The sequence below is a fragment of the Pan paniscus genome, chromosome 11, assembly GCF_029289425.2.
Source record: "Pan paniscus chromosome 11, NHGRI_mPanPan1-v2.0_pri, whole genome shotgun sequence".
Taxonomy (NCBI): Eukaryota; Metazoa; Chordata; class Mammalia; order Primates; family Hominidae; genus Pan; species Pan paniscus.
In genome coordinates this window covers 49,330,520-49,345,792 of record NC_073260.2, presented here as the reverse complement: position 1 = coordinate 49,345,792, position 15,273 = coordinate 49,330,520, and the positions used below count along the sequence as shown (strand labels likewise).

At 41.0% G+C, this 15,273-nt stretch overlaps 1 protein-coding gene across 1 annotated transcript; it reads right to left on the bottom strand.

Annotated features, from left to right (window-relative positions):
- Positions 1-12,008: 12,008 nt before the first annotated feature.
- Positions 12,009-13,338, bottom strand: LOC100992568 (glyceraldehyde-3-phosphate dehydrogenase-like). Its single transcript, XM_034967683.3, has one exon. The coding sequence runs from the start codon at positions 13,243-13,245 to the stop codon at positions 12,238-12,240; it is 1,008 nt and encodes a 335-aa protein (XP_034823574.1). The 5' UTR covers positions 13,246-13,338; the 3' UTR covers positions 12,009-12,237.
- Between the last annotated feature and the right edge of the window lie 1,935 nt (positions 13,339-15,273).

The window sequence follows — 15,273 nt, the reverse complement described above, 5'->3', positions numbered from 1 at the left end:
AGTTCCCACCTGTCGAAGTATGATAAAGAAGGAAATAAACAACAGCATTTCCAGGTTTATCTTGGGCTGCTCTGACCAACCCCAGAGAATGATCTGTGAACACACTTGCTTTGTTTGCATCTCAGTGGCTCATGTTTTGTAGCAGAATCTGCTCTTGCCCTGCTGAAATTTTTCAGGCATTATTATTTAGAATGCTCCAGTGACTTCTGACTGCCAGTATCTGTGTATTTGGGCCTTTAGGAATTCTCCAAAGCCAAGTCAAAACTACACTGCCCTTCTAATGAAAGGCCAGGTATGACCATCGCCAATGGGCTGCAGTATATGACTGTATAAATACCCCAGCTCCCTCTCCTCTAGGTGTGTGCTCTTCACCATTTCCCAGTTTCCCTGTGAAATTAGGTTCCAAATGCTCACTTTGCTTGCTAACTTTATGCTGTATATTTTCTCCAGTTGCCTTTCTTTTCTTCAACATTTTCTCATTTACCTACCTGTGTTCCCTACAGTCCCATATAAACTAATTGCACATCCTTGTACTGGGATCTGCTTCTGGGGGAGTACAAACTCAATCATGCCCTCCTTTCCCTCTGCCTAGAATGTTGCTCCTTTCTTCTTGACCTGAAGAACTGCTAGAGAGCTTTCAAACTGTATCCAAAAGTGTGACATCTTCAGGAAGTCTTATCTGTTACTTGATGCTGGCTTTCCCACTCCTTTGTCTGTATTCTCACAGCATTTTCTGTATACCATCACTTAATATGTTGTGATTTATTAAATACATTTTTCTCCTTTCTAGGACTGGAAGTTCCATGAAGGACAACGATTGTCTAATTCTTTTCCTTTGCACCCAAAAGAGCCTGGCACATGGTAAGTGATGTATAAATTCTGGGCAAATGACAGAATCTCTAAAATCAAACATACATTTTTTTACACTTTTCGGAGATTCATTTCTGTCTTAAAATCTGCAATAATTTGCCTCTCTCTGCACCTTACTCTGATTATTTTTATTATAAAAAGATATAAGTTTGGGCACCAAGAGACAAAAATCACCATTACATATTTTTAAATATTGTCTCTTTATTGCTCGCAAACATTGCCAGATGATATGCAAATATTGCCTGATTTTTGGTTACAACCCCTGCCAAAAGGTGAGGATTTTCAATTGTCCAATGGCCCCAGGCCCTTGATCTGGCTGTCTTTACTACTTTGGGGATATGCTATGGCTTGAATGCATGTATTACTCCAAAATTCATATGTTGGAACTTAATTCCCAAGATGACAATATTAATAGGTGGGGCCCTTGGAGGTGATAAGACCCTGAGGGCTCCACCCTTGTGGATGGGATTAGTGTCCTTATAAAACGGCTTGAGAGAGAGTATTTGTCCCTTTTCTTGATCTGTCCTTCCACCAGGGAAGGACACAGCAACTAGGCACCATCTTGAAGTAATATCCCTCAGCAGATATCAAACTGCCAGTATCTTGATCTTGGACTTCCCAGCCTCCAGAACTGAGAAATCAATCTATTGTTTATAAATCATCCCATCTAATGTGTTTTTGTTATAACAGCAAGAAGGGACCAAAGGTAGATGACAGAGCCTATGCTAAAAGTCTTAACACTCCAACCTCATTGAGGACTCTAAGAATTGGCTTTATGAAAACATACAAAAGCAAGCAAGCATCATTTCAAGAGAAAGCAGAGCTTCTAGCAAAGAATTTGCAAATATTCCATGTTCTTATCATCTGCTGTTTATACAAGAACCAGACTTTTGATGTTCCTTTTTCATTCCCAGCAGCTGGTCAATGTGCTGAAGAGAAGGAAAGATAGTCTTTCAGGACTATACGGAGAATTTCGTCAAGGGTCATCCAGGAGCGAAAGGCTCCCGGCTTCAGAAAAGAATTTTCTATGGTAGTTTCATCACACACTTTTTACTACCAAATCCTCAGATACTCATAAACAGTAAACATTAAAGCTCACTCTATTTTTTTTTATTTTTCTAAAATTAAAAACACTATGCAGTGCCCTTAATTCTCTCCTTGTGTCTGGAGGGACCACTGGTTTACTAGGACTTGAGACTGGGCCACATGTGATGCAATGGCCACAAGGCTGAGACGGGGCTGGGAGAACAGGGATGTGGCCTCCTCTCTGCTGAAGCTGAAGTCACACATCAGGCTGAGGATTCTTTGTTTGGGGCCAGGTGCAGGGGTCTCAACTATGCCTAGAAGAGCTCAATGAGAATCTAAATGGCCACCCCAGAACTACACAGGGCTGCTGTGTGGACACACAGGTGTTTCCAGGTGACTTTTACAAGGCTGATACAGACTTGCCTTAGAATGTCAATATTTTAATCCATCCATTTAAAAAGTATAACACATGTCCCATGTTTTTGCCCTTGTTTCATGAGTAACATCTTTTAATATGCTTGTATCTTAGCTATTTCAAGAAGTCGATTCTGACAGCTCTTTTGCTTCCACAAACAGTAAGTGCTTCTTTCCTTATCTTGGTTGTGTTTGTTGGGCAGGCTGTTAGTATCAGAGTCTTGAGAAAATTCAGATTTGTGTTTTTCAAACCATGTTTTAGGGAGCCTTATTCTATTCTAGAAGCTTCATTTAAAAATTAAATAAAAAGTCTCCATAGCTAAGTGAATTTGGATAATTTCGTATGTACCATGTCAATCTATTGGAGATTCACAAAGTTCTCAATGAAGCAATCTATTTTAACTTCATGGAACTTAACATTTCTCAACCTGTCTAACCATTGCACACTTTTCTTGGTAACATCTACTGACATCATCAGGGGAGAGGAACATAGTTTGAGAATTGCTCCTCTTGATTCTGCCAGAACGACCCTCCCAAGGTCTGCATCTTCTCCCCATTCTCTGGCAGGAAACGCAGTAAAGCTGTCTTAGGAGAATAAATGACCTAAGAGAAGGTTCCCCATCTCTTCGTTGTGCTTCCAGACCTGGGTGCAGCTAGGACATTTTTGTCCTCGGTAGCTTTTGCTGTTTTGATCCAAAGTGAGATCTAAATGTATTGACAACAGATACTTTTTTTTTTTTTGCAGAAAATAAAAACAACAAGCAAACAAACAAAACTCCTATGTATATATCATCCATTAAATTTAATGCAAATTTGTTCTAGGAATTCCGTATTTGTTTAGTTACAAAGAGAGACATTACTTTCAGGGTCTTCTCAGGTTTGGACTAATTTCCAAATGCAGAATGCAGAAGAGGTGGCTTTCCAGACACTATATTTCTCTATAAAGCTGAGGTAGAGCTTTGGCATGTGCTCAGTGTTTCTCCAATCATTGTAAAGTGTCCGGCCCTCTAAGTCTTAGTCATCAAGGAAATAACATAAGTGATGAGACCCTGAGTGTGTGTGTGCTAGCATCCAGATGAGATGCCTTTGTGCTAAGCAATACAGTTAGAAACAAGAGAATGCTACGTTGGAGATATCATTTCTATCCTGAGTTTTGACATCCCAGATGCTTGGCCAAGAAATTAACACCCTTTGTTGGCTATTAGGATTTTTATGCTGTTGAGTCATCTTGTTATTACTAACAGATCCGACCTCCTGAGTATAGCAAAAGGAGTCAGGAATTCTCTTTTCTTAACTTGCTGTTGCAGATGAGAGTGATCCCACGTGTTATCTTATCTGAATGCCCCAGTACTGCATAGTTTTGAAGCCATCTCAGAGTAATACAGCAAGTAACTAACCAGTCTTACAGAATACCATCCCGGAGCAGAGAAACACATGTTGAACATCCCCTCTGTCACTGTAGACCCTTTTCCACTCTCTCTGAGTACCAGGGTCTCCTCCATCTTCTGGCTCCAGTCAGCTGTGGCCATGGGGAGTTGCTCTGAGAAACTCCAATGGCTGGAGCTGAGTTTTTCACTGCTGGGTTGCTGCAGGCTGGCAATTCCCACTCCTGGAGGCCACAAGCCCTGTCTGACAGTCTTCTCCAAACAGCCACCGTCATTGGGGTACCAGGTGATGGTAGCTACTCCCTCCTGTTGACTCTTCGGGCTGGAGCTGATAGCCCAAAGGTGCTCCACTCTTCTGTGCTAATTTTTGAAAATCAAGCCCGTGTATTTGTTGAAAGCACTTAATCAAATTTTTAAAAATTACTGCTTGAGAATGCCACCTCTTTTCAGCCTAGACCCCTAACAGATACAGACAGCAACATCCCTTTCTCTGACACATTCTCAATTGTTTCATTTGTCACCTGGTGCCAAAAGAGGCTTGCATAGTTTCTGGTATAACCATCGATCACCAAGAATACACCCATGCTTATGTTAGTCTGCATGCATGACGTGTGCATGCATGTGGGTATGTTAAAAGAAAGAAAGAGAGAGGGAGAAGAAATTTCTATATACATATTCCTTGAATACCACCCACTGAAGCTGACATCAAGATCGGAGAGACTGATGCTAACAGATTAAAGAGAAATTTTAACACCTCATGAAACTACATCATCCAAGATAATTATTAGCATTTCCACTAAATAAATGACACCTCCCTAAATCCAGTGAAAGCATTAGACAAGAAAGCGTAAACACTGTAAGATATTTGTGGCAGAACAAAGAATAAGAAAGTTGACATACGTCTTTCTAAATAAAGATGCCAACTGGAAGCAAGATAAATCCAGCAAATGTTCAGCAACCCCATTGATTTGTTATGCATTTGCAGTGTTTTCAGGGAATGAGCAAAATAACAGCTAACAATCACTGGGCATAAGTTTTGCTTGCCATCCCACTGTTAAGAGAATCACGAGCACTTCCACTAGGCCAGCAGACATGCCTGGAACACTCTCAATGGTTGGACCTGCTCTCTGTATGTGCAGGTCTCGGAAAGGACAGCTTCTAAGTGACCTTTGACATCATTAATAAGCACAGAGAAAGTAGAAAGTAGTAGAGACGTTCCCTGTTAGCTGACTCAACTGGGAATGGGGAATGAGGCCTTTAAAATGGATAATTAACATTGACGTATTGCCTTTGGCCAAGCAGTCTTGGAACAATTAGCACTTTGTTTTCAGAGATCACTGCAAAGGTCCTGATTTACTTATTTATTTATTTATTTATTTATTTATTTATTTTAGCAGTGGAAAAGAGATTGGATGACTGGTCTTCCCTTGTCCATGGTTTTGCTTTCTGTGGTTTCAGTTACCAGCAGTCAACCAAAGTCCAGAAACATGAAATAGAAAATTCCAGAAATGAACAATTTATAAGTTTTAAATTGAATGTTGTTCTGAGCAGCATGATGAATTTCACATCAACCTGCTCCATCCTGCCTGGGACATGAATCATCCCTTTGTGAAATGTTCCAATGCTGTCTATATAATACACCCATTAGTCACTTTGTAGCTATCTCAGTTATCAGATCAAAGAAACATTTTATACACACACACACACACACACACATACATACACACATACATGGACCAGCACTATCCTAGGTTTCAGGCACTTACTGAGTATCTTGGAACAGATCCCTCTTGTATAAAGGGGGACTACTGTGTTATATTTTTTGACTTACCAGTTTCCTGGAACAGAAAATACATGTTTAGAGAAGGCTGAATTGATAAATGTGTGCATGATTTCTTGTGCATAAGTAGTTTAGATCAGTGGTTCAAAATGTAGTCTGAAGTACAGTAGTACTGAGTGTTCCACCAGCAAGTGTCCCTTAGCTTGGCTATTTGAAACTTGGCCAAACCTACCCTCTTATTCATTCCCTGAATTGTTCATTTGTTGGCCTTGAGTTTAATTTAAAGTCCAGACATTGCAGACATTGCATGCCTATGGGTTCAGCCAGGATTATCTTGGGGTTCCCCTTCATTCTGGTCATCCATCATGTCCTAAGAGTGATTGAGAGGGGTCTCGGCTTAAGAGAGAGCCACTGGCATTAAGATGACTTTGGGGTGGCCGGAGCATGATTCTGGCCTCTGATGATACACTTTAAAGGAGAGCAGAGGACAGAAGACCTCAGGGCTAGTTGTGTCTCCCAGGGGGAAGAAGGATTGCCCCAATGCAAATTCCAAACATTTGACACTCGGAGACTTTACATTAGACTCTGAGGAAGATATATCATAGAGAATGCACCAAGCAAATGCATGCTTCATATCACAAGCCGGGCATTTCTACTCACTGAGTCAGCTGAACTGGAGTTTCTGTGGACCCCAGGCCACCCTTGGTCCCTTTAGCTTAGGACCCAGTCTAGAGCCATAGGACCCAGTTTAGAAACATTGCCAAATGTTCTCTCTTTACCTCCCCAATGTAGCCTCCACCTTGGTTGTCATTCACTCCCAGTTCCTCCTCTGGCCACAATACTGCCCACCATATGGCCTAATTTCACAAAAGAAGCCACAGTTAGAACTGCTGGTCCACATACACCCAACAGATTAGTCTTATTAGTTCTGTGATGCTCTGCAGCCCTGGACACCTCAGCCACCCTCCCTAGACCAACATTGCAATGATCAGGGGCCTCGCTCATTCCCCAGACTCTTCCATGTCTGCAGAAACCACAGAAATGAAGCCTCAACCTCTGCTCTAAATGGGTCTCTCACTAACTAACTAACTAACTGAAAACTGTTTCTTCTTTACGGGCTTTGCTTTTCCTGTGGTCATCTCAAGTGGTGGTTATTTCCCTCACTCTCCTTCCCTGGGCCCAGAAGTGGAAAATGTGTCTATTCTTCTTTATTAAGACTTCATGACTATCATCACTCCTCCCTCACTACCCAGCCTCTGACTTTGAAGCCCATGCCATAGGACTCCAGAGCCTTCTGGCCCTTATTTTGGTAATTATTAGCATATTGCTCCCTGTTACTCCTTAAAGAGCTTAGTATCTGGCTTTCTGTCTTCTCTCAATCATGCTGTCATTATAATTGGCGACTTCAGCAGTCATGTAGACAAAAGTGTCTTACACTCACACCCCTTCATTTCTGCATCTTCTCCCTTGTGATGCTCTTTCCTGCCACCTCATCTCAGAAACACAGTCCCATGGTTAAATTCTAGACCTGATTATTGTCAATAGCAGCATTTCCTCCAAACTATTAAATGTGAGCTTCTTACTCTTTGACCACAACCTCTCAGTTTTCCAGACCACTTTCTCTAGTTCAACAACTAGAGAAACAACAACTGCAAGCAATTTTTCCCCATGGAACCCACCAAGCCATTGACCATTATTGATCTATTATCTTGCTCATGTATACACTTTCCTGGCTAAATGTTCTGGTGCCACATAATAATCATTCCTTTGAAAATAATCTGAATGCTCTTGCCTCTTTCTCCCTGTGGTATACTTGCCCATGAAATCCCCAGCACTGGTTAAACAATCTGCTTAATCTGTGACAGGATTCCATGAGATGAACATGATAGTAGCCAGCACACAGCCATGACATTTAGCCACATTTTAACTTCGTGTTCACCAACATCAAGCGGATTTCTCAGCACCACCTGGCTAGGCTGCCTGAAATTCTTTATCTGTCTTCTCTCTCTCTCAGACAACTCATCCTTCTTACTCCCCAAATCTGCAAAACTCTCTGGTATGGTTTGAATGTGTCCCCTCCAAAACTCCGGTATTGACAATGTGATAGTATTAAGAGAAAGGGCCTTTAAGAGATGATTACACCATGAGGGCTCCTCCCTTATAATGGATTAGGTGCCCTTATAAAAGGGCTTCAGTGAGGGATTTTGTCTGCTCTTGGGCCTTGCCACCTTCTGCTATGTAAGAATGCAGCAAGAAGGCCCACACAAGATGCCAGCACCTTGACTGTGGACTTCTCACCCTCCAGAACTGTGAGAAAATAGATTTCTGTTCTTTTTAAATTATTCAATCTTAGGTATTTTGTTAAAGAGCACAAAACAGATGAGAACACTCCCCTTCCTGCTCTCTCTAAGTTTCCTTACTTTATCTCTAAAAAATGAAGTAAAATAATATCTACTTTTGGACACAGAAACATGTTGTAATATATCCTATCAAATTAATTAATAAATATAGACCCCCAGAAAGCCCAATGTCCTTTCTACTCTCCTAATTACTTCTCCAGTTACCAAATCTTGATTATAAAAATGAAGTAGAAAAAGTCATTCTTTTTTTAACCCAATACAATCAGACTTGTTTGTTATATCATCATTCCATAAGAATTGCTTCTGTTAAGTTCACAAACAATCTAGTTCCCACATTATGAATTCAAAAGGTTATTGTTCAGTATTCACCTGATGATCCTTAGCAACATTTGGCTCATCTGGTCAATCCCTCCTTTATGAAATGCTGCAGTCTGAGGTCCTCACTCTCCTGGATTTGCTCCTGCCTTCCTGAAAAAGCCTTTCCAGTCTCTTGTGCTAGTTTCTCCTTTTGGAATCTTCCAAATTTTGGAGTTCCCTGAGCTTGGATTTTAACCTTTTTCTCATCTCTATTTTCACTCATTCTCTAGAATATTTGTTTTCCAACTTTTTGTAACACAACACTTACATAAAGTAATGGTACGTTTATGACACACTGTGAAAAAATGGTCAAAGATGCATTCAGTGGAGTCAACTGGCCAAGGGTCTCCTGCAGTCATAGGCTTCATCTAGCAGCCACAGAGGTTAAAGTCATCAGTATTTCTCAAACTTATTATGTAGGCAATTGTAGGAATGCATCATTTAATATGGGGACATTTTTGAAGTTGAAAGAGATGAGTTCAATGCTAAACAAGATGGGAGATGTGGTCACCCTACCTATCATCTTTTTGTGGTTCTTGATATCTTATCCTCTACCCAGCTCTTCTTAAATTTATATCTTGAGTCCTAGCTTTTCCTGGAACTCTTTTGTGAGTTCCAGACACACACATAGATCTGCCTATTTGACGAATCCACCTGGATGTCTGTTAGACACTAACAGATATGTCAAACTTAACATGTTAAAAGCAGATCTCTTGACCCTTCCCACTCTTAATTCACTCCTTCTCCACCTCAGTAAATGACTCCACCATTTATTGCATTTTCCAGACTAAAACATAGGATTAATTTTGATTCTTCTCTCTTCCTCACCTTAAAATCTACTATCAGAATATTCTACTGACTTTACTTTCAGAATATATGAAAAAAATCTACCCATTTCTTATCATCTTTTGCACCCATCCTAGTCGATATCATTTCTCAGCTAGATAGTTATTTTGTTACTTTCTAACAGGTTCCAGCTCTGATTATTGCTCTAGTATAATCTGTTTTCTACCTAGTAGAGTGATCTTTAAAAATATACATTCCCTACAACGTCATTTCTAGGTCATAAGGTAGGCATAAGTTTTGCTTGATAGCTATTGACAGTGTCTCAAAGTGTTTGTAACAATTTCCTCTGCCACAAGCAATTCTTGAGATTTCCAGTTGTTGGACAGTTTTTTTTCTTTTTAAAAATTTTGGCCATTCTGCTGAGTGGATAATAGTATCTTATTGTGGTTTTAATTTGCATTTGTCTAATAACTATGGTTTTCTTTTGCTTAACTATTTTTTTTTTTTTTTTGAGACGGAGTCTCGCTCTGTCACCGAGGCTGGAGTGCAGTGGTGCCATCTTGGCTCACTGCAAGCTCCGCCTCACTGGTTCACGCCATTCTCCTGCCTCAGCCTCCCGAGTAGCTGGGACTACAGGTGCCCGCCACCACGCCCGGCTAATTTTTGTATTTTTAGTAGAGACAGGGTTTCACCACCTTAGCCAGGGTGGTCTCGATCTCCTGACCTCGTGATCTGCCCGCCTCGGCCTCCCAAAGTGCTGGGATTACAGGTGTGAGCCACCGCGCCTGGCCAACTATTTAAATATTCTCTTTTAAAAGTGTCTTCTTAAGCTTTTGCCAGTTTTGGAGGGTAGCTTGTCTTTTGTGTATTGATTTTTGAGAGTTTAAAAATATATTCTGTATAAATTATTTGTCAGATACATGTATCCTTAATATCCTCTCCCACTCTGTAGCTTGCCTTTTTTACTCACTTAATTCCTCTTAATTCCAGCAATGCTACTTCTAGGTAATCAAGAGAAATTAGTGCATATCTTCATACACACAAAATGTCCAAATCTGTTCATAGCAGTTTTATTTATGATAGCTGAAAACCAGAAACAATATGAATGTCTATTTATATTAGAATGGATAAATTAGTTGTGGCATATTACAATGTAATACTACAGAGTAATAAAAGGATTGCACTGTTGATATGTACAATAGAATGAATGAGCCTCACAGACATAATGAGGAGTGGGAAATCAAAGTCACATATTTATGGCTCCATTTCTATGAAGTTCCAGAACAAGCAGAATTCATTGATGGTGACAAAGGTCTAAATCGTAGTTGCCTCCTTGAGTTGTAGTTGCTCAGGGAATACTGGAGATGTTAGGGACATCTTATATGTTGACTTGAGATGTGTGCATAGGTAAAAATCCATTGAAATACCATCCAAAATACCATCCACACTTCCTCCAGAGCCTGCAAGGCCCCACATCTAACCTCTGCCTCTTTGTCTGACCTCATTTACTATCAATTTCTGGCTTACCTTGCTGGGATGCTGGTGACTAACTGTTGTTGTATGAACATTGCAAACCTGCTCCTTCCTCAAAGCCTTTATCCTTGCTGTTTTCTGCACCCAAACTGTTCTTCTTCCAGACACCCACTTGGTTTACAGCTTTGTGTCATCTATGCCTGTTGAAGTGTCACCTCCAAAGCTTCCCCTAACTGCCTTGTCCAAAATTTGCACAACCTTCACCTACCATCCTCTTACTCTGCTTCCCTCACCATGTAACATTTATCACCATTAGAAATTATAGTAAATATTTACTTATTTATCATTTATCAGCTGACTTTCAAATATGTGAGAATATAAACTCCATGAAAACAATCTTTGATTTGTTTACACCAGTATGCACTGTGCCTAGCTGACAGTAGATACTCAATAAATATTTTTTGAGAAAATAAATGAACAAGTATAGGAAGCTCAATTTTGATATCATTTATTTCTAAATACTCTATAATTTCTGTTGCAATTTCCTTTTTATTTCCTTATTTCCTTAAACACTTGTTTTATTATCTAAATATAGATTTTTAAAAGGCTATTTTTGTATTGTTAGTTTCTGATGTAATTGCATTATAATCTGAAAGATAGCAATTCTTTGAAATTTAGTGAAATTTCCTTTGTAAACTAGTACATGGCCACTTTTGGCAAATATTTCATGTTGAAAAGATAAGTATTCTCCATGAGATAAGGGCAGGTTTCTACATGTTTATATATTCTCCATGAATACATATCAGATTTATTATTTGCATTGATATAGCTTACCTCTTTATAAAATATAGTGTATTTGATCTATCAGCTTATGATTTATTCAAACTAACTTCTCCTTTGATGACTGTGGATTTATTAAATTCTCCTTGCAGTTCTATTTTTCTTTTTGTATTTTGAAACTTTGATGCATACCAGCTCTTCTTTATATATTTTGATGAATTTATTTTTGTTTGCTTTTGTGTACTGTCGCTTTTTAATAATTTAGGCCTTTAATTTTGTATTGTCTGATATAAATATATGCACAACAGCTATATTTCTATAAGAATTTGCTGACATTTTGCTTTTTTAAAAAATATTCAATTATCTGGGCCGGGTGCAATGGCTCACACCTGTAATCCCAGCCCTTTGGGAGGCTGAGGCAGGCAGATCATGAGGTCAGGAGATTGAGACCATCCTGGCTAACACGGTGAAACCCCATCTCTAATAAAAAAATACAAAAAAATTAGTTGGGCGTGGTCGCGTGTGCCTGTAGTCCCAGCTACTCGGGAGGCTGAGGCAGGAGAATGGCGTGAACCTGGGGCTTGCAGTGAGCCAAGATCACGCCGCTGCACTCCAGCCTGGGTGACAGAGCCAGACTCCATCTCAAAAAAAAAAAAAAAAATTCAATTATCTGTGTCACTATATCCAGTCTAAGAGTAACTGTCCTGTCTTAAAGTAGATTAATCTAATCTTCTTAGCTTTATTGTGATCACTGATAATATTTTTATATTTTAAAACTTTTTCACTTTTGTTTTTTTTTTTTTTTTGGTTGAGCACAGGGTACTTTATTGATGGTACACGACAAGGTGCGGCTCCCTAGGCGCCTCCCCTCTTCAAGGGGTCTACATGGAAACTGTGAGGAGGGGAGATTCAGTGTGGTGGGGGACTGAGTGTGGCAGGGACTCCCCAGCAGTGAGGGTCTCTCTCTTCCTCTTGTGCTCTTGCTGGGGCTGGTGGTCCAGGGGTCTTACTCCTTGGAGGCCATGTGGGCCATGAGGTCCACCACCCTGTTGCTGTAGCCAAATTCGTTGTCATACCAGGAAATGAGCTTGACAAAGTGGTCGTTGAGGGCAATGCCAGCCCCAGCGTCGAAGGTGGAGGAGTGGGTGTCGCTGTTGAAGTCAGAGGAGACCACCTGGTGCTCAGTGTAGCCCAGGATGCCCTTGAGGGGGCCCTCCGACGCCTGCTTCACCACCTTCTTGATGTCATCATATTTGGCAGGTTTTTCTAGATGGCAGGTCAGGTCCACCACTGACACGTTGGCAGTGGGGACACGGAAGGCCATGCCAGTGAGCTTCCCGTTCAGCTCAGGGATGACCTTGCCCACAGCCTTGGCAGCGCCAGTAGAGGCAGGGATGATGTTCTGGAGAGCCCCGCGGCCATCACGCCACAGTTTCCCGGAGGGGCCATCCACAGTCTTCTGGGTGGCAGTGATGGCATGGACCGTGGTCATGAGTCCTTCCACGATACCGAAGTTGTCATGGATGACCTTGGCCAGGGGTGCTAAGCAGTTGGTGGTGCAGGAGGCATTGCTGATGATCTTGAGGCTGTTGTCATACTTCTCATGGTTCACACCCATGACGAACATGGGGGCGTCAGCAGAGGGGGCAGAGATGATGACCCTTTTGGCTCCCCCCTGCAAATGAGCCCCAGCCTTCGCCATGGTGGTGAAGATGCCAGTGGACTCCACGACGTACTCAGCGCCAGCATCGCCCCACTTGATTTTGGAGGGATCTCGCTCCTGGAAGATGGTGATGGGATTTCCATTGATGACAAGCTTCCCGTTCTCAGCCTTGACGGTGCCATGGAATTTGCCATGGGTGGAATCATATTGGAACATGTAAACCATGTAGTTGAGGTCAGTGAAGGGGTCATTGATGGCAACAATATCCACTTTACCAGAGTTAAAAGCAGCCCTGGTGACCAGGCGCCCAATATGACCAAATCCGTTGACTCCGACCTTCACCTTCCCCATGGTGTCTCAGCGATGTGGCTCGGCTGGCAATGCAAAAGAAGATGCGGCTGACTGTCGAACAGGAGGAGCAGAGAGCCAACTTTTTCACTTTTGTTTTGCTTTTCTTCATTTTCTTCCTTGCCTTCCATTGGATATTTAAAGTCTTCTTTATTCTGTTTTTTTTTTTTTCATTCTGGTTTGGAAGTTATCAAATATACTTCTTGTGTATGTGTGATTATCTTTAAAATTTTAACTTGTACTCCAACACCCAGGCTGGAGTTCAGTGGTGCGATCTCAGCTCACCGCAACTTCCCCCTCCCAGGTTCAAGTGATTCTCATGGCTCAGCCTCCCAAGTAGCTAAGACTACTTTGTATGGGCATTTCCCACTCATATTAGTAAGCCAAAAACCAAATGTACGTCATGAAAATGCTGACTATGAACCTAGTTCCATTATTTTTCTGAACATTGACACATTATACTAGTTTTCTATTTGCTTTTGTAACAGATTATTACAAACTCGGTGGCTTAAATAATATAAACTTACCATCTTACAGTCTGGAATGCAGCAGTATAAAATGAGTTTCAGTGGATTAAATCCAAGGTGTTGACAGGACTGTATTTCCCTCTAGAGGCCCTGGAAGAAAACGTTTTCTTGACTTTTCCAGCTTCTAGAGGCCACCACATGCCCTGGCTCATGGCTTCCTCATCCTTCATTTCCTGCACTACTGTCTTCTTTTGTGTTTAGCTACATTTTTTTCTTGTAGTGAATTAAATTTACTTCTTGTTTGCTTTTGTATATATTCTTTAAACAATTTTTCGGTTATCATGTGACTACATTTAACATCCTAAAGTTATAATACTCTCATTTGAACGTATACTATCTTAAGTTAAATAATGTACAAAAATATGTTCTTTTAACAGCTTTGTCTACACTCTTTTCAGTTGTTAATGTCACAAAATTATTACTTGTACATTGTCCAAAAACATAAACTAATAATTTTTATGCATCAGTTTCTGAAATTATTTAGAAAACAATGTGAAGTTACAAATCAAGGCGACCATAATACTATCTTTTAGGCTAATTATTACTTTTTAAATGTATTAGTCTTCTAAATCATGTAGAAAACAAAAAGTGGAGTTAAATAACTAGCTTTTGTAATTGCTCTTGCACTTACTTTTACTAAGATCTTTATTTATTTATTTATTTTGAGACAGAGTCTCGCTCTGTCACCCAGGCTTGAGTGCAGTGGCACGATCTTGACTCATTGCAAGCTCGGCCTCCTGGGTTCACGCCATTCTCCTCCCTCAGCCTCTCGAGTAGCTGGGACTACAGGTGCCCGCTACCATGCCCGGCTAATTTTTTGTATTTTTAGTAGAGACGGGGTTTCACCATATTAGCCAGGATGGTCTCAATCTCCTGACCGCGTGATCTGCCCGTCTCGGCCTCCCAAAGTGCTGGGATTACAGGCATGAGCCACCGCGCCCGACCAGGAACTTTATTTCTTTATATGGCTTTGAGCTACTATTCAGTGTCCTTTCATTTCAGCCTCTGGGACTCCCTCTATCATTTCTTTTAGAGGTGGTATAGTTATAACAAACTCTCTCAGCTTTTGGTTTTTTTGCAACTTCTTAGTTTTTCCATTATTCTTATTCTTATTGTTTTATTTTGTTTTTATTTTTTGTGTAAGAGTCTCACCGTGTCACCCTGGCTGGAGTTCAGTGGTGCAATCTCGGCTCACCACAACTTCCACCTCCCAGGTTCAAGTGATTCTCACGCCTCAGCCTCCTAAGTAGCTGAGACTACAGGCGCACACCACCACACCTGGCTAATTTTTGTATTTTTAGTAGAGACAGAGTTTCATCATGTTGGCCAGGCTGATCTTGAACTCCTGGCCTCAGGTGATCCACCTGCCTCTGCCTCCCCAAATGCTGGAATCACAGGCATGAGCCACTGCACCCGACTAGTTTTTCCTTGATTTTTGAAGGACAGTTTTGCTGGATATACAATTCCTAGTTGACAGCTTTCTTGTGGGGGGGGTTGTTGCCAT

Excerpts from the sequence above, each read along its gene's own strand:
- LOC100992568 (XM_034967683.3), bottom strand. The coding sequence starts at position 13,245 with ATGGGGAAGGTGAAGGTCGGAGTCAACGGATTTGGTCATATTGGGCGC.